Raw genomic sequence first — 19,612 nt, forward strand, 5'->3', positions numbered from 1 at the left:
CTGTGGATCTTGCGGCCTGTGGGCAGGAGCCCTGCACTCCAGCCTGCTGATCTTGAGTTTGTCAGTCCCTGCAGCTACATGAATCAGGAGAAGCCTTGCGGTCTTGCCTGTCAACTTTGGCATTCGTTAATCCTCACAGCCTGTGAGCAAGAGCCCTGCTCTCTGACCTGCTGATCTTGGGTTTACTAGCCCCTGCAGCTACATGAATAGGGAGAAGCCCCTATCCTGATCCATGGGCTTGGGACGTTCCAGCCTCTACAATCCTGTGAGCCATTTCCTTGATATAAATCTCTCTATATATATTTATACGCTTTACTGGTTTTGCTTCTCTAGAGAACCCAGCATAAGACAGCTTGGAACTAGCAGGGAAATGTTAACTGGCTTTGAGTGCAAAAACTGTAAAATGTTCTCTAATTTCATCAGCATGATTTTGGCATGGCCTTATGGGCCAGTAGAAAACTCCAATACTGTTAGCATGGAGCTTCTCTTTGTCCTGTTAACCATTTCTTCAGCTGCAAATTTTTTGAGTTTTCTTTCTTTTGAAAATTTGGCACCCCTCAACTGTTTGGTGATTTCTGGCTGAGAGCTCATCTTTGCAACTGAGATCCCCTGGCTAGACTATCTGCTGCTCATTTGTGCTGTCTGGCTCAAAGGAGAGGCACGATGTTTTTGGGTCCCTATGAGTCGGAATTGACTTGATGACAATGGGTTTGGTTTTAGGGATGAAAAAGAGGTGCCACTGAGCAGGGTACCTCAGTTGGTGGTCTCCTAGACTTGGGTATTCCCATCATTGCTACTGTGAAATGTGTTCTTCACCTTCCCCCGAGACTGGAGGGCATGAGATAGGGATGGGTGCGTGTGCGGATCTGCATAAGGATCTGCTGGCTCGGCTACTCCCACTGCAGTAGTCCAAGTAATCCCCTTGTAAGTTGCCTCTATTACCCTCTTCCTGCTCCTGGGTCCCACTGCTTGAAGAAATCACAGGCCTCCTTGCATGGCTCTCGCCTTTTACGGTAGTGTTTTACCATGTGCTTGTCACAAGCATCTCAGGCTGCAGTTTCTCTCTTTAATTTGATCCTATCTGATTTAATTTTCTCAGAGATTTTCTACAGTTTCAAATCCACCCAGACTTCCCATTCCTGTTTTGTTTGGCAATGTATCTCCCTCCTCTTAAAAAAAGAAAAAAAAGCTTACCATTTCTAAGGTTTAGTGCAAAAGTGGAGGTAGGGAGGACCATGTGTAGTCCATCAGAAGCACACATCAGAGCACCCTGGCTGTGTTTAATATATAATCTTGATTAAGTTGAAGTACGGCAACCAATGACTAGGGACAAGGTGGTTACAGCATTTCCAAGAGATATGGAAAGGCTGGTAGAGTGACTCTATATCTACATTTCTGTTTCTATGAAGACTGGACTGTTAAAATCTATTTTTTTGTAAAGATTCTATGTATTTGGGAAGCAGGAACTGATTAGTAGTACAGGGAACTGGTAATAAACAGTGAAAATAATGATTAAAAAAAAGATCATCAGCTGATTAAGAGAATAAGATTGAAAAGGAGTTGTAACATAATTTAAAACCTATACATATACTTAACCACGTTAGCCTTTAGAAGTCCTGAAACAGTAGTTAGGAATAGTTTCCATTTCTTTATTCCTAAATTTCTTCTTTTTATTCTCTTACTGTTAAAAAAAAAAGGAAGGAGGGAAGAAGATAATCCACCCAGGACCTGCTGGGTCAGGATAGTGGGTTTCTTACTACTGGATGGATGCTGCATGCAGTGTACCATATTTTACACAAATAATGCACGCATTATACGTTTTGACAACCGCACAACCCCTCCTCCCCCAGCTATTTTCATAAGTGAGCTATCTGTGCATTATATGCGTGGGTGCCTTATTTGTGAAAACACAGTGAACATATTTTCAAATAAAGTAGTTTATTTTTTTTTTTTTTAAAGAAAAGCTACATTAGAAAGAGAATGTGGGAGAATAATCATTTCAGAAATTCTAATCTGTAGGCTGGAAGATTAGTGCGAAGAGTCCTCCCAGAAAATAGAGGAAAGATTATCAGAGACCTGAAAGCCAGCCACCAAGTCTAATAATTTAATATGTTGCTAATGAAGGAAACAGAAAAAAGAACTGAAGCTTTTTCCTTATACATGTAGCAGAAAGACTTCTTGGTTGTAAAATGATGTCAGCATTCAGAGCTGACCAGTAAATGTATCTCAAACAAAAATAATGGAAAAGATTGATCACTAGATTTGCTGTTGTTGTTAGGTGCCGTCGAGTTGCTTCCAACTCATACTGACCCTATGTACAACAGAATGAAAAAATCAATGCCCAGTCTTTCACTATCCTCACAGTCGTTGCTATGTTTGAGCCCATAGTTGCAGTCACTGTGTCAATCCACCTTGTTGAGGATCTTCCTCTTTTTCACTGACCCTCTACTTTACCAAGTATGATGTCCTTCTCTGGGGACTGGTCCCTCCTGATAACATGTCCAAAGTGCGTGAGACGAAGTCTCGCCATCCTCACTTCTGAGGAGCATTCTTGCTGTACTTCATCCAAGACAGATTTGTTTGTTCTTCTGGCCATGGTATTCAATTATTCTTTGTCAACACTATAATTCAAATGTATCAATTCTTCTTCGGTCTTCCTTATTCATTGTTCAGCTTTTGCATGCATATGTGGTGACTGAGAATACTGTGGCTTGTGTCAGGCTCACCTTAGTCTTCAAAGTGACGTCTTTGCTTTTTAACATTTTAAAGAGGTTTTCTTGCAGATTTGCCCAATGCAATATGTCATTTGATTTCTTGACTACTGCTTCCATAGGTGTTAATTGTGGATCTAGGTAAAATGAAATCCTTGACAACTTCACTATTTTCTCCATTTATCACAATGTTGCTTATTGGTTCAGTTGTGAGGATTTTTGTTTTGTTTATGTTGAGGTGCAATCTATCCTGAAGGCTGTCGTCTTTGATCTTCATCAGTAAGTGCTTCAAGTCCTCTTCACTTTCAGCAAGCAAGGTTGTGTCATCTGCATATTTGCGGATTGTTAATGAGTCTTCCTCCAATCCTGATACCATGTTCTTACTCATATAGTCCAGCTTCGCTTAGCATACAGATTGAATAAGGATGGTGAAAGGATACAGCCCCAACGCACACCTTTTCTGATTTTAAACCACTCAATATCCCCTTGTTCTGTTCAAACGACTGCCTCTTGGTGTATGTATAGCTTTCACATGGGCACAATCAAGTGTTTTGGAATTCCCATTCTTTGCAACGTTATCCATAATTTGTTATGATCCACACAGTCATATGCCTTTGCATAGTTAATAAAACAGGTAAACATCTTTCTGGTATTCTCTGCTTTCAGCCAAGATACATCTGACATCAGCAATGATATTCCTCATTCCATGTCCTCTTCCGAATCGGGCTTGAATATCTGGCAGTTCCCTGTGGATGCACTACTGCAACCATTTTTTAATTATCTTCAGCAAAATAAGTCAGGGAAATAATAAGCTATAGGAGGAGGGAAATAGAAACATGTAAGGAAACAACAGAAAAGGAAAAAAGATGTAGGTAAACAATCAAAAAAGTTTACTTGCAAAAGAAGAAAAAAAAAAACCGGCTAACATAAAAGCCAATGGGCGCCTTTTATCTTTGGATGTATCAATTATTTTAATAATAATAATATAAGAATAATCTTGAAATTATATTAATAAACTTTGGATTTTCGATTCAATTACATTATGAACTTTTGTTTTATTAATATCACATGTATATATAAAATTTCCTCCCCTGTATTCAGATTTATCTTTTTATTCCTTTGTCACTGGATATACTATAAAGGGAGACCCTCTTTATCTTGCTTATATTTATAATTAATTTGTGTGTGTGCATGCCATAGGGGTGCCATGGATGTTAATCCCTATGACTCAAAAGATTAGGCTTTTTAGTAACAGAGCTATAATCAGTAGAGCAGCAGAGCTGAAGCAAGCTAAGCCTTTTTCAGTTGCTTTTGCTTTTGCTGTTGCTGTGGCTGGCTGCTTGTCTTTTTAAAGTGTTTTTTTGTTTCTTTGCTTTTTAAGTTGCCGCAGCCTCCTCTGCAGCCTTGGTGCCACCACTGCAAATGTGCGTGAGACCCTTTCTTTTCCGGAGAAGCCTGTTTTTCTATTATAGATCATTATGAGTAAGCCTGACTTTACTAAGATATTGGTAGCTTCTCCTGCATTCGTCCGCTGTCCTCTCTTTACTGCAGTTAAATTTGGGAGTAGCCACTTATTCTGTGTTCTAGCTACCCAGTCAAACAATGATATTTCTAGTGTAGCTTGATTTTTTTCCCCAAAGACCTTAGTTTTTGGTTTAATCTAGCATCACTGGGGATTGCCCCTAGTTGTAATAGCTCATCCTTTGTTAGATTTAAATTTCTTCCACTTTTTCACCAGAATTTTAAAAGCCATTCTGTTGTGGGTGCTGTTTGTTAGAATTCTTGTCTAAGCTTAATATCTCCTGTCTCATAAATGCTCTCTGTTCTGTAACTCTGCGTAAAAATGGTGAGGGACAGCATCTGACCTCCTCTAACTTCACAAGGGGGAAGGAGAATCAAGATCAACAACCCAATCTGTGAAGTATCTCACAACATGGATGAATCTGGAAGGCATTATGCTGAGTGAAATAAGTCAATCACGAAATGACAAGTATTGTATAAGACCACTACTGTAAAAACTCATGAAAAAGTTTACACACAAAAAAAACAATCTTTGATGGTTATGAGGGAAGGGAGGGGTGGAGATGGAAAAACACTAAATAGACAACAGATAAGTGGTAACCTTGGTGAAGGGTGAAACAGTACACAATACTGGGGAAGCCAGCACAACTTGTCCAGGGCAACGTCACGGCAGCTCCATAGACACATCAAAACTCCCTGAGGGACCAAATTACTGGGCTGAGGGCTGTGGGGACCATGGTCTCAGGGAACATCTAGCTCAACTGGCATGACATAGGTTATAAAGAAAATATTCTACCTTCTACTTTGGTAAGTAGCATCTGGGTCTTAAAAGCTTGTGAGCGGCCATCTAAGATACTCCACTGGTCTCACCCCGTCTGGAGTAAGGGAGAATGAAGAAAACCAAAGACACAAGGGAAAGATTAGTCCAAAGGACTAATGGACCACAACTACCACAGCCTCCACCAGGCTGAGTACAGCACAACTAGATGGTGCCTGGCTACCACCACTGACTGCTCTGACAGGGATCACAACAGAGGGTCCCGGACAGAGCTGGAGAAAAATGTAGAACAAAACTCTAACTCATACACACAGAAAAGACCAGACTTACTGGTCTGAGAGAGACTGGAGAAAACCCGAGAGTATGGCCCCCGGACACCCTTATAGTTCAATAATGAAGTCACCCCCGAGGTTCACCCTTCAACCAAAGATTAGACAGGCCCATAAAACAAAACGAGATTAAATGGGCACACTGGCCCAGGGATAAGGACAACAGGGCAGGTGGGGACAGGAAAGCTGGTAATGTGGAACTCAAGGTCGAGAAGGGAAGAGTATTGACATGTTGTGGGATTGGCAATCAATGTCACAAAACAATATGTGTATTGTTTAATGAGAAACTAGTTTGCTCTGTAGACATTCATCTAAAGTAAAGTAAAAAAAATTTAAAAAAAAGATCAACAGCCCAAGGTTGATTCCTAAGAGGTGGAGATCAGACATGCCTTCTCTCTCTGCCATCTTTACCAGTTCTGACACTAACTGTCCCTCCCATGGCACCCTCTACTTCTCTGCTGGGTTCAATAATTCATTGCAATGGCTACACAGAACTCACAGACAATACTCATGATTATGGAGTTTATTTGGGAAGTAGCAGGTTACAATTCAGTTCAGGAAAGCTCAGGATACAGTTCTTCCATTAGGATAGCCTCTTCCCAGTCGTGCTGCAGGCATGCCTCTGTGGCCCCGTGGCCTCTGCCCTACTCAGGCAAGTGTTACAAAGTTCTTTTAGCCCCTGCCCGTAAGTGCCCAGAAGCACCTCACTCTGCCTGTAAGCCTTGGCCGAAAGACACTGAGCTTTCTCACTCCGTGGGCTGGGAAGCCCACTGTGCAGCCTCCTGCCAGCCTCTCCTGCTGGTATCTCCTGCCATTGTTTCTCTGCCACCGCTTCTCACCTTCTCCAGCTCTCTCTCTGTCAGTAGCCTGAGTCCAGGAGCTTCTCAGAGCAGGGATTTTGGGTCCAAAGGACACTTCTGCTCCCAACTTTCCTTTCTTGGTGGTGGTGGGATCCTCTCTTTGCTCCGGAATTGGCTCTCTTTTAAGCCTAGTGGGATGGCAAAACTGACCAGTTCCCTTGGTGGGCCACAATTACCTTATTTGCACAATGCCACCCAATCACTTGGGTGTGAGTTACAAGACCATGGCGAGAAAGGCCACACAAAAGCGATTCATTGCACTGCACTCTGATGGAGTTCTCATCAGTATTACTTTTAGTACTTTTGCCAATCGTCAAGGGGCATGATGGCCAGTTATTAGCGGTGCATGGGTCATCTGGATCATTATCTGGTGGAGCAAATAAATTTGGATTTAAGATAGGTCCTTTTGACACTATCTACCTAGCAAAGCTTTCCCTTTTGTTTGTGTCTATGTTAATGATTACTCCCAACAACAATTCTGGCACCTCCTGCCTCTTAGTCCTTCCAGTTATAGGATGTAACTCTTGAGGTCTGGTGATCAGGCCAACATCAGGGGTATCCTTTATTTTAAATTTGTTTCTTGCTATTTCTGTTATAGGTCTCCTAGGCTCATTGCTCAGGAGTTCATGATTTTTTTTCTTGACCCTAATATATTACCAGAACCTATTCATTTTTTGTTAGTAATTTGAGTAATAAGTTTTAGTTTTTCTGATTCTCCATGCTCCTCTATATTAGTTAAAGTTTCTTTTGCTTTAATACTATTTTGTATGTCCCTTATTAAAAATGAAAATGCTATTATACATACATTAACGCTAGGTATAGGCAAAGAAAAATTGAAAGGTTATGGTTTAGAATGCTCGGTCAGTCATATAATATTCCTTATGCCCTATTTCCTCATAGGACAATATTGAGGTTTGGGCTTTTGTGTTTTGTGTTGATTTCAGTGTTACTTGTGCACCTTGTATCTCAGGCCCATAGTCTTATGCTGACTAGCCACTTGGATAATGATTCAAACAGATCGGGTACCCCCCGGAGAGTGGAGACTGATGCTCCTTTCATGGGGTTCTTGTTTATACTGATGAGTGGCCTAATACCATCTGTACTCAGCCTGTGACCAGTGGTCCCTGTCACAGGATTCTTTAGACTGGCAAGTGCCCTTGTGACATCTTTGCTTGACCTGTGACCAGTGGTCTCTCTTACAGGATTCTTATTTAGACTGGCAAGCACCTTTGTGGCATCTTTGCTTAAACTGTGACCAGTTTATCCTGTCATGAGAAGACTTGTTTATATATTAAGAAAATGTAATATTATCACCAGGACCAATTTAAAAGAATAGATATATTTCATAGCTGAAAACATTATATTCCAAATGGCAACATGTTCTTAACAATCTCTTCCATATTTTGAATTTTGACCTTTTCAAGGTTGTTTTTTTGTTCTTGGTGCTAATGGCAAACCAGTGCTTGCTTGAAATAACAGGCCCTTCAGTGTACTACATGGACGTGGTATTTGTGGAAACATATGCTATTTGTTTTACTTATAAGCATAAATTTAAAAGTTTTATGTGGTTCCTTTTGGGTATTTCATTATTTTAAGAAAACGTAGTATAGCTGATAGATTTTTAGTCAATCTAGGCTGGGACCTGAGATTCTGCATTTTTAACAAAGTCCCAGGTGATGCAGACGTTGGCTGGACAAAGAACCACACTTGGAGTAGCAAGGTCCCACAACAGTGAAGCACAGGCCATCTGAAAAACAAAAACCAATCCCACTGCTGTCAAGTTGATTCCAACTCATAGCAATCCCATAGTGTTTTCGAGGCTTTCAATCTTTACGGAAGCAAACTGCCACATCTTTCTCCCACATTGCTGCTGGTGGTTTTGAACCACCGACCTTTCAGTTAGCAGTCAATCACTAACCACAGAACCACCAGGGCTCCAGAGTTACTGAGAGATAAGACCATGTATCAGTATTTGTGAAAGCTCTCCAGTTGTTTCCAATATGTAGCCAGGGTTGAAAACTTCTACTTAACATCTTTTCTAAATCATTACTCTTTTTGATAACTTTGATATCTTTTACAGTGAAAAAAAAAAGAAGCCATTAGAAGAGAACGTCCACAAGTTCCCACTATATATACCCACGTAACTATATCTGTGGAGCAATGGTTAAGAGCTATGGTCAGCTACAGCTGCTAACCAAAAGGTCGGCAGTTCGAATCCAGCAGCCATTCCTTGGAAACCCTATGGGGCAGTTCTACTCTGTTCTATAGGGTTGCTATGAGACGGAATTAACTCGACAGCAATGAGCTTGGTTTTGTATGGTAACTATATCTGCGTCCATGGTTCAAATGTGTATCTTGCTACCATACATGAACTTTTCTTGTTCCAGTCTAAGGCCAACCCCACCACTTGTGACCTAGATCTCACCCCTTCTCACCAAGTTGAGGGCATTGTTCCAGAAATTCTTTCTACTCTGTAGTGACCCCCTTAACCCCTTCCTTTGTGAATTATTTCTATTAACATATAAAAGTGCTGTCATTTCTCCCCTCTTAAGAACAAACAAATCTTGATCCCACCTTCCCTTCCAGCTACAGTCCTGTTTCAAGGAGGTTACAATAGAAGGAATTGTCTATTCTCACTGCCCCACAATTTTTCTTCTCTCATTCTCTCTTGAACCTACTCCAATCAGGCTTTGCCTTCTCCATTCCACCAAAACTGCTCTTGTCAAGAACATCCATAGTTTCGGCATTGCTAAATCTGGTAGTCTGTTTCTACTTCAACTGTGGAGTCCCTGGGTGTGCAAATTGTTCAGCTGCTAATCAAAAGTTTGGAGGTTGGAGTCCACCTAGAGGTGCCTTGACAGAAAGCCTAGCTGTATACTTCTGAAAAATCAGCCGTTGAAAACTCTATGGAGCATAGCTCTACTCTGACAAACATGGGGCTACTGTGATTTGGAAATGACTCAATGGCAATTGGTTTACTTCAACTGTGGTCTTAGGACAAGCAAAAAGTGTCATCACCCAGGAGCTTGGAAGAAATTCAGAATCTGTATTCAGATCCCTGATTTGTATGCACATCTAAGCTTGAAAAGCACTCCAGTAGTAAATTTTCAGACCTCGTTCTACTTACCAGCAGCATTTGACACAGCTGATCATGTGTCCTTGAAAAATTTTCTGTCCTTGGCTTTCAGGATACCATATTCTGCTGGATTTCCTTGGAATGCTCCTTTGCTGGTTTCTCCCAATGTTCCTGATCTTTAAACAAGAAAGTGCTCCAAAGGCTCAGGCTTTGGACCACTTTTCTTCTTCCATCTTTACTTTTATCCTTCTGATCTCCTGGTTTTAATACCATTTATATAAATGATGACCAATTTATATCACCAGCCCTGACCTTGGTCCTGAATTCCAGGCTCATGTATACAAGTGTCTCTGCAACGTCTCTGCTGGATAGCTAATAGCTATCTCAAATTTAACATATTCATAACTGCATTTCTGATAACTTCTTCCTCCATCCATGGCCCCGGCCCCTCTAAACCTGCTCTTCCCATCATTTTTTCCATTCTCTGCTAATAGCAATTTCCTTCCTCCACTTGCTCAGGTCTAAAACTTCAGCATCATCTGTGCTCTTTCTTTCACACCATCCATCAGCTCTACTTTAAAAATATATCCAGAATCCAACCACTTGTCTCAACTTCTATTCAATCTCACTACAATAGCCTAACTTCTTCCTTTGACCTTTTCATTTTATTCTCAGCACAGCAGTCAGAGTGAGCATTTAAAAATGGAAGTCAGAGTGTGTCTCTCCACTGCTCAGAGCATTGCCTTCTCATTCAGAGTAAAAGCAAGTGACATAATGACTAGTAAGTACATAGTGACATAATGACTACTTTTCTGTGCCCCTTGTCTCTGATCTCCCACTACTCTCTCCCTAGTACTCTCTGCTTCAACAACAGTATCCTTATTGTTCCTTGAACAGGCCAGGTATGCTCCCACCTCAAGGCCTTTGAATCTGCTTTTCATTCTGCCAGAAAGCCCTTCCTACAGATACTTAACTTGGCTCACTCTTCATCTTCTGCAGGTCTTTCTTCAAATGTCACTTTCTCAGGGAAACCTTTTGTCTTAGTCATCTAGTGCTGCTATAACAGAAATACCACACGTGGATGGCTTTAACAAAGAGAAATTTATTTTCTCACAGTCTAGTAGGCTGGAAGTCCAAATTCAGGGCGTCAGTTCCAGGGGAAGGCCTTCTCTTTCCACTGGCTCTGGAGGAAGATCCCTGTCTTCAATCTTCCCCTGCACTGGGAGCTTGTCCGTGCAGGAAACCTGGGCCCAAAGGACACGCTCTGCTCCGGGCACTGCTTTCTTGGTGGCATGAGGTCCCCAATTCTCTGTTTGCTTCCCTTTCCTTTTACCTCTTGTAAGATAAAAGGTGGTGCTGGCCACACTCTAAGGAAGCTCCCTTTACATTGAATCAGGGATGTTACCTTAGTAAGGGTGTTACAATTCCACCCTAATCCTCTTTAACATAAAATTACAATCACAAAATGGAGGACAACCACACAATACTGGCCTAACCAAACTGACACATATTTTTGGGCGGACATAATTCAATCCATGACACCTTTCTTAACCACTTTGTCTAAAATCACAACAGAACCCCCTCCCAAGAGTTCCTGTTCCCTTTTCTTGCTCTTCTTGTTAGCACTTATCACTATCTAAAATCATACTATTTATTCTTGTTATCTCACTTCTGTCTCCTCCAGTAGAATTTAAGCTGCATGAGTGCCGAGGTTTTTGCCAGTTTTGTTCACTGGTGTATCTCTGGCATCTAGACCCATGCCTGTCACAACGTAGGTGTTCAATGTATTTTTTGTTGAATGAATGGATAAATGAATGAATGATGGAATCCTTTACAGCAGTGAAAATTTATGAACTCTGCGTAAATAAAGATTGATGAATCTAAAAGTGTTAATATTGAGCAAATAAGTCACAGAAGAACATGTATAGGAAATTCTGATTATTTAAAGATCAAAAACCTGCAAGTGTAAACCCTTATTGTTTACGGACTCATATACATGGGGTAACCATCAAGTCAAGCAAGAGAATGCTTAACACAATTCCAGAAAATGACTGGGGAGCATTGTGGACGAGGCTTCTAAGATTCTGGTGAAGTTATCTTTTGGAAGCAGTGTTGCGTATGTGGGTATTTGATTATTCTTAAACTGTAACTATGCATACATTTTCTTCTGTGTATAGCACACTTTGTAATTACTTAAAAAAAATAGTCATAACGAGTGTTGGGAGCTACGGCGCACTAATCTTCCATAGGCATCTAAATTTGGGTGTTGTCTTTTCAAATCATCTTGCCTGTAAACAAAACAAGTCGCCGGCTGACTTAGGTGGCATTGACAGCACTTGGGAATTCTGCATGTTGGAGGAAAACCTCTGCCTTACTTCTACGTAAGCCCTCCCTGCCACTGCAGCCCCGACTCGGACAGCGCTCTTCCCCACAAAACGCGAGAGCTTGCGAGGGGCAAGGATGCTCATTTCCCAGAAGTCGCCGCGCCGCCCCCTGGGATGCGTAGGCGGCGCGGGGTCCGAGGCATGCCGGGAGTCGTAGTGTTAGTGGCGTTCGGGGGATCTGCGGGGACAGCTCGCCGCCTTTCAGCGGGCTTGTTTCGTGGGTGATCCTCCTTCCGCCAGGGCGACCCATCTAGGGCTGAGAAGCTCCCAGCTGCCTCTTCCGGGCCGTGGTCCGAGCCAGCGCCTCTTTGTCTGCATGAGGCGGCGTGCGGAGCCTCGGCGGGGAGCGGCGAGGCGTCTGTGACAGGCCCAGCGCAGCACGGGGACTCGCGCGGTCACCGGGGAGACGGCCACGCGGCCAGTCGGTCAGGAGGCGCGCGGTCGCGTGCGGGCCCAGGCCGCTGTCGCCTGTGCGGCCTCGCGCGGACGCGGGCCGGGAGCGCTCCTGCCAGGTGAGCTGGGGGTGCGTCTATGGCTGGGCCTAGTATGGGCGCCTGAGCCTTTTGTGGCTGTTTTTTTCTCACCCCTCGTTAGATTTCTAAGTGAGACAGAAATAATAGAAACAGACAACAGAAGCCAGTACTTACAGAGAACTTGACGTGTGTCAGGCACTAGTCTAGCGCCTTAAATGAATTAACACATTTAACCTTCAAACAACTGATAGATTGGCTATACGATTATTGTCCCCATTTTACAAATGAAGAAACTGGGGCACAGAGTGGCCAAGTAATTTACCGACTTGAATTTGGACTCAGGCGAAGATTCCCTTCCAGCTTCTACTGTTTACCATTTTTGTGACTTTGGGCAAGTGCCTGTTTCTCAGTCTCACATCTGTAAAATGGGGTAGCAGTACTTGTAAGTTGTGAAAGATTATAAATAACACATGAAAAGCACCCAGGATTGCGGGTGGAGAAAGTGCGCATCATATAGCTCTACCGTTACTTCTACAACAGCTTCCCTCTCACTAGCTAAGAGTGCCCAGCTGGAGATTAGGCAGCATACTCAGCATGCAGTGCTCTCAGCCAGATGCTGCACTGTCAGAAGCTTCCTGCAATCGGCCCAGGCAGCTGTGGCCAAAGCCCTTCCCTGATACTTGTCAGGCTTCTCCAGTTGCCCTCATACCTTGCTCTCTGTAAGGCACGTGGGGTTCCTGCCCTTCTCAATTGGCGTGTTTGTATCAGGGTGGGGAAAACTAGTTCTAGCTGTGGATACTGTAAGAGGTGGCACCTGTGGATTTGTATTTAGGGAGCAGAGCAACAGTCTGGCCTGTGTGTTTGGTGGGAGAGGGGATGGAGACTGGCAAATTGTCTTAGAGCTGCATTGGCTTTAGAAGCCCTCTTTTTACTTGGATTGGATTTTTTATGTGGGGTGGCTTTGTTGTGACCTGATGGACATTATAGATGGTTGTAATTTGCCCTCCCCAAGCCGTCCCTTGACACCAAAGTTCCTCATAACATCATTTTCCTCTGCAGACCTGCATTGGCAGCCCTCTGCTCTCCCTTGACAGGAAAAATAAGAAGGAAGGAATGGCCATGGACTTGCTACCTGCACAGGTGACAGTAAGTGAAGCTTGTCTTTTTCATGAATTGCCTTCTGTGTTCAGAGATGGTGGACATGTTTCCATTCTTTGTCCAGGGACTTTTCTATCTGATTTCTCTGTGGAGACTCCAGAGCCTCTCAAGTTTTTCCCAGGATCCTGGGCTTATTGCGAGGCTGTGAGGAATGTGCTTCCTTTGGCCCCACTCTCATGTCACCCCAGACTCACTTCTTGACAAAAAATTGAATCAGCTGTGAACATACGCTTCCTACTACAAAAAGTGCTTGGTGATAAGTATGGAGTATTAGACGTAGCCTGTCTCTTCACAGAGGTTATAGTCTTACTTAGGACAAAGACATGGGAGGGCCAAAGATGTCTCTCAGCAAACATTTATTGAGCACCTACTATGTATGGGATACTGTGCAAGGCATGGGGATACAAAGGGGAAAGATGTTATTTCTGTCTTTGAGGAGCTCATGGCGCTATTCTTAGAAAACTGATTAAATGTCCAAGAAGATTCAGGGAAAACATCCTAGAAACAGTCATTTTGAGCTGATTTTGAAGGTCAGGACTGATTCGTGATTAGAGAAGACTAAGGACATCCCTGAAGGAGTTCACCTTGGCTCAGGCTCTGTGGCTGGCACCAGGGAGGACAGAGGGCTGGGGCCTTTCCCTAGGTTTTCATTCTTCTTTAGGAATTCCTCTCCCTAGTGCACTTGTGATGTTAAGCTGTCTAAATTTCGCTCTTACCTGTCCAACCAATGCCTCCATCTCCTTCTCTGATTCTTTTTTTTTTCCCCCGGCTACTTCAGACTGCCCTCCTGGGCCCTTTTCTGTCCTTTCCCCTTTGAGGATACATTTTCATTACTTTATCCCTCACCTTTCTAAGGATTTTTCCCAAATTTCTGTTCTTAGGCCTGGTCTTTTTCCTGAAGCTCCAGTTGGTCATTCCCAAGCCTTTATTAAACATTTCCACGTGGAAGTCCCATCTTTCCTCCCATACCAGTTGCCTTTCCTGATTGCCTCCTTCTGTGGATTTTCCATTCTGCCATACCCAAAGCCTCTAGAGTATAATCTCTGACTCCCCTGTTTTTCATTGACTACTTTTTCAGAAAGCAATGCTAGCTGACTGATTAAAAATATGACTCTGGAATTTGACTGTTGTTGTTGGGTGTGGTTGAGTCAAGTCTGACTCATAGTGACCCATGTGACAGAGTAGAACTGCTCCATAAGGTTTTCTTGACTGTAATCTTTACAGAAACAGATTGCCAGGTCTGCATGGGTTCAAATCCAAGCTATGGTTATGACCTTGGGCAAACTATTTATCTCTATCTGCCTCATTTCCTCATTTGTGAGCAGGGCTAATAATACACCTCATAGAATTGGTGTGAACATTAATAACAGTAGTAATTACAAACACATTTACTGTGTACCAGGTACTGTGTATTACTCTGTGCAAAATATTTTTTTCATATCTTAACTCATTTAATCCTTATAAGAGTACTCTTAATATCTGCATTTTATAGATGAGAACACTAAGGCACAGAGAAGCAAGTAACTCGCTCAAGGTCATGCAGTTGGCTTTTAAACCCATACTAAGCAGTTTATACTGTCAGCATTATGCTCCAAGAAAGTACATGTGAAGGGCTGAGAACAGTGCTTGATACATGAGTGTCAATAAATGCACTTGCTAGTATCATCATCAGAATCATGAGTAGCAACACTATTTTAGGACCTGTCAAAATTTGGGATGACTGTCTTCACTAGAAAGAGCGCTGGTGGCACAGTGGTTAAAGTGCTTGGCTGCTAATCGAAAGCAGTTCAAACCTACCAGCAGCTCTGTAGGTGAAAGATGTGGCAGTCTGCTTCCGTAAGGATTTACAGCCTTGGAAACCCTATGGAGCAGTTCTACTCTGTCCTTACAGGGTCCCTGTGAATCAGAATAGACTTAATAGCATGGGTTTGTTTTTTTTTGTTTCTCCTCACTAGGCTAGACTTTACTTTGATTCTTTAATTACTAGGAGATGAACATTTCAGGAAACCAAGAGATAAAGACCAGCCAAACTGCAGTGCAAAGCAATAGGCAGCTACTTCCTGGGCTCCTGTCTGCCCAAAGGTAGGACTCTTCACTGTCTGACCTTTCCATCACCCCTAAGCTGGAGAGACTGACTTGTTTTAGCTAAGGGCAGATGTAGAGGAGTTTGTTTGCAACCCAGAGCCAGTTTTTTTCTGGACAGCTAATTCAGTGTGTAAGGAGCCCTAGTGGTGCGATGGTTAAGTGTTCGGCTGCTAATTGAAAGGTCAGTGGTTTGAACTCAACAGCCACTCCATGGAAGAAAAGACCTGGTGATCTGCTTCTCTAAAGATTACAGCCTTGGAAACCCTATAGAGCCGTTCTACTCAGTCACATTGGGTCACTATGAGTTAGAATTGCCTTGACGGCACACAACAACAACAATTCAGTATGTAACCCTTTTGATCAAATCTCCTTGGAACCTGAGGTGACTTATTACCCCATTACAAGTCTCTTTGGTCTCAATACCCTATTTGAATCTTTTCAATGATAATATCCAATCTCAACTTCTTTCATTACTCAGGACACTGAGGGACAAATTTCTGTCTGCTGTCTATTAGAAACATTAAACAGCAAGCAAGCATAATCTTTGGAAAAAGTAGGGTCTTCACAGATTTTAAAACTATTCTGTTTCATCATATAGTTATATTCTGGGAAAAAGATACATGGAACTTGATGTTGATTGCTTATAGTTTGTTAATTACTTTTTTTCTACGATCAAGTAGTACTTTTTTTTGTATTGTCACTACTGTTTAAAAACTAATCTTTATTTTTATATCAGTTTTAGATTTAGAGAAAAATTGCCAAGATAATACAGAGAGTTACCACATACCCTGAACCCAGTTTCTCCTATTATTTACATTATATTACATTATTATATTAATATGATACATTTGTTATAATTAATAATGAACCAATATTGACACATTATTATTAACTAAAGTCCATACTTGGTTCAAATTTCTTTAGTTTTTACATAATGCCCCTTTTCTGTTCCAGGATCCCATCCCAGGATACCTTATAACATTTAGTTGTCATCTGTCATTGGGCTCCTCTTGGCTCTGACAGTTTCCCAGACTTTCCCTGTTTTTGATGACCTTGACAGTTTTTGAGGAGTACTGGTTGTCTATTGGGATTTGTGTGATGTTTTTCTCTTTATTAGTCTGAGGTTATGGGTTTTTGGAAGGGAAACCACAGAGGTAAAGTGCCATTCTCATTACATCATATCAAGGGTAATGTGACTTATCACTCTTGGTGTTGACCTTGATCACCTGATTGATCTTTGTCATGTTTTTCTACTGTAAATTTACTCTTTTTTTTTTCTACTTTTCAATACTGTACTCTTTGGAAGGAAGTCACTGTACATATCCTGCACTTAAAGAGTGGGATGTTATGCTTCACCTTCTTGAGGGTTGAGTATCTACATAAATTATTTGGAAGTCTGCATAGAGGATTTGTCTCTTTTCCCCCATTTATTTAGTCGATCATTTATTTCAGTATTTATTTTTTACCTTGGGTTATAATTCAGTACTACTTCAGTTTGTTGCTCAAATTGTTCCAGCTTTGGCCGTTCGGAGCTTTTTCAGTTGGCTGTTTTGTCCCTTTGACATACCTGCATCAATGTGTTTGTGTGTGTGTTAACACTTCCTTACTTTCTGTCACTACCAGATGCTCCAGGCTTATCTTGTATATTTCTTGGCTGAGTCCTAGAATCGGCGATTTCTCCAAGGAGCCCTGATTTTATATATTGAAGAATGGTATTAGAAAACAAGATGCAGGCCCTAGGTTTGCTCATTTCAACTGGGATGTCTTCACTTTCAGACTTTCTCAGCTGAGAGAGCAAGGGAATATATGTGTACACTAACCTGTGTATGTAAATATGGATTTTTCTATATGTAACCGTTATATCTATATTAAGCTAAATGTGAGTTCATGCTGCTATCTCCAACTCTTACCCATTACCACAGGGATCATTCTAGCCTCCTTTTCTTCCTTATCTGCAAACTCCTATTCCAGCAGTGATAAATCTGGCTCTTAGCATCTACCATCCATTTATTAACTGTTCAATTCAGCTATACATGTATAGTAGTATCTGAATTGCTAACCCATTTTCCTGTAACCTCATGGGGAACATCTTTATCAACCAGAGTACAGTGCTTTTGTACAGCTCCTTTTGTCTTTAGTCTTACAGATTCTATTCATCTTCAAAATAAATCAGCTCCTTTTCCCTTACCCTCTTCAGTGAGGTTTATACATTTGTAATACAATTTGATTCTTTTGTCACAATCCATCCTGCAATCCCCTGACCTCCTATAAATGCTGTTTTAAAAATTTGCATACATTAAGGTTCAATCTTTGTGCTGTAAAGTTCTATGGATTTGACAAATGCAGTGTCAAATTATTATATTTCACTACCCTAAAAAATCACTTGTGCTTCACCTATTCGAGACCCGTTCTTCCCCCTTCCTGAAACCCTGGCAACCATTGATTTTTTTACACTATATATCAATCAAAGTAGCCCTGTTGGTGCAGTGGTTAAGTGCTTGGCTGCTAAACAAAAGACTGGCAGTTTGAACCCACCCAGCAGCTGTGTGGGAGAGACACCCTGCAACCCACTTCCTTTTTAGATTACAGCCTAGAAAACCCTATGGAGGAGTTCTACACTGTCATATGGAGTCACTGTGAGTCAAAAATGGACTCGATGGCCCCTAACAGTGACATATGTCAATCATACTTCTTTTTGTTTTTAGTGATTGTCTTACAGTATCGCAATATACATTTACAACTAATCTAAGTTCATCTTCAAATAAAGCTATACCATTTCACAGGTAGTGCAGTTACCTTACAGCAGACTTTTCCTAATTCCTCCCACCCATCCCTTCTGACACTGCTGTCGTTAATTACACTCATCCATATGCTATGATCACCTAATACACTGTTACTATTACTACTTTAAACAGATCAATTAAGAATAAGAAAAATAAAAGATTTTATTTTACTTCCATTTATTCCTTCTCCAAGGAGCCCTGGTGGCACAAAGTTTAAAGCACTTGGCTGCTAACTGAAAGATCAGTGGTTCGAACCCACCCAGCGGGTCCACAGGAGAAAAGACCTGGCAATCTTCTCTGGTAAAGTTTACAACCTAGGAAACCCTCTGGTACAGTTCTACTCTGTTACATTGGGTCACTATGAGTTGGAATCAACTTGACGGCACGCAGCGGCAACATTCCTTCTCCAGTGCTCTTACTTTATGTAGATTCAAGTTTATGACCAATTTATCATTTTTTCTCTCTGAAGAACTTTTTTTTAAATTTTTTTTATTGTGTTTTAAGTGAAAGTTTACAGTTCAAGTTAGTCTCTCATATAAAAATTTATACATAGTTTTGTGACCCTAGTTGCTCTCCCTGTACTGTGACAGCACACTCTTCCTTTCCACCCCGGATTTCCCGTGTCTATTCAGCCAGCTCCTGACCCTCTCTGCCTTCTCATCTCACCTCTAGGCGGGAGCTGCCCATTTAGTCTCATGTATCTACTTGAGGTAAGAAGCACACTCTTCACAAATATCATTTTATGTCCCATAGTCCAGTCTAACCTTTGTTTGAAGAGTTGGCCCCGGGAATGGTTTTAGTTTTGGGCTAACAGAGAGTCTGGGGGCCATGTCTTCCAGGTCCCTGAAGAACTTCACGAACACTTTGTATAGAGCAGGTCTGCTGGTGAGGAATTCCATCAATTTTTGTTTCCCTGAGAAAGTCTTTATCCTTTTTGAAGGATTTCACTGGATATAGAATTCTAGTTGGTATTTTTATGTTGTTTGTTTTGTTTTTTAACACTAAATATTTCACTCTGTTCTTGCATGGTTTCTGATGGGAAAATTTGCTGTAATTCTTATCCATGTTCCTCTATAGTTAAGATGTTAGTTTTGTTTTATTTTATGGCTTCTGTCAAGATTTTTTTTTTTTCCTTTGCTTTTCTGTAGTTTGAATATGATATGCTTACATGTAGATTTTTGGTATTTATCCTGCTTGGTATTCTCTCAGCTTCCTGGGACTGTGGTTTGGTATCTGTTATTAAGTTTGGAAAATTCTAAGCCATTACTCAAATATTTCTTCTGCTCTCCTCTGTCCTCTTCTGGTAATTCAGTTACATAGCAATTTTGAATGATCAAGTAGAGTTGTATTTTTTTTTTTAATTAATTAGTTTTTTTATATTTTATTGTACTTCAGGTGAAGGCTTACAGAACAAATAGTTTCTCATGAAACAGTAGTACACATGTTGTTTTATG

General features: G+C 41.5%; 1 protein-coding gene across 1 annotated transcript in view; it reads left to right on the forward strand.

Annotated features, from left to right (window-relative positions):
* Nucleotides 1–11,979: 11,979 nt before the first annotated feature.
* Nucleotides 11,980–19,612, forward strand: part of ZNF354C (zinc finger protein 354C) — a 37,670-nt gene continuing 30,037 nt past the window's right edge. The window contains exons 1-2 of the mRNA XM_023741438.1: nt 11,980–12,171; nt 13,192–13,278. Coding sequence (XP_023597206.1) covers nt 13,246–13,278 — 33 coding nt within the window. The 5' untranslated portion in view covers nt 11,980–12,171; nt 13,192–13,245. The remainder of the gene's footprint in view (nt 12,172–13,191; nt 13,279–19,612) is intronic.

Source organism: Trichechus manatus, unplaced genomic scaffold (assembly GCF_000243295.1).
Source record: "Trichechus manatus latirostris isolate Lorelei unplaced genomic scaffold, TriManLat1.0 scaffold00181, whole genome shotgun sequence".
Classification (NCBI taxonomy): Eukaryota; Metazoa; Chordata; class Mammalia; order Sirenia; family Trichechidae; genus Trichechus; species Trichechus manatus.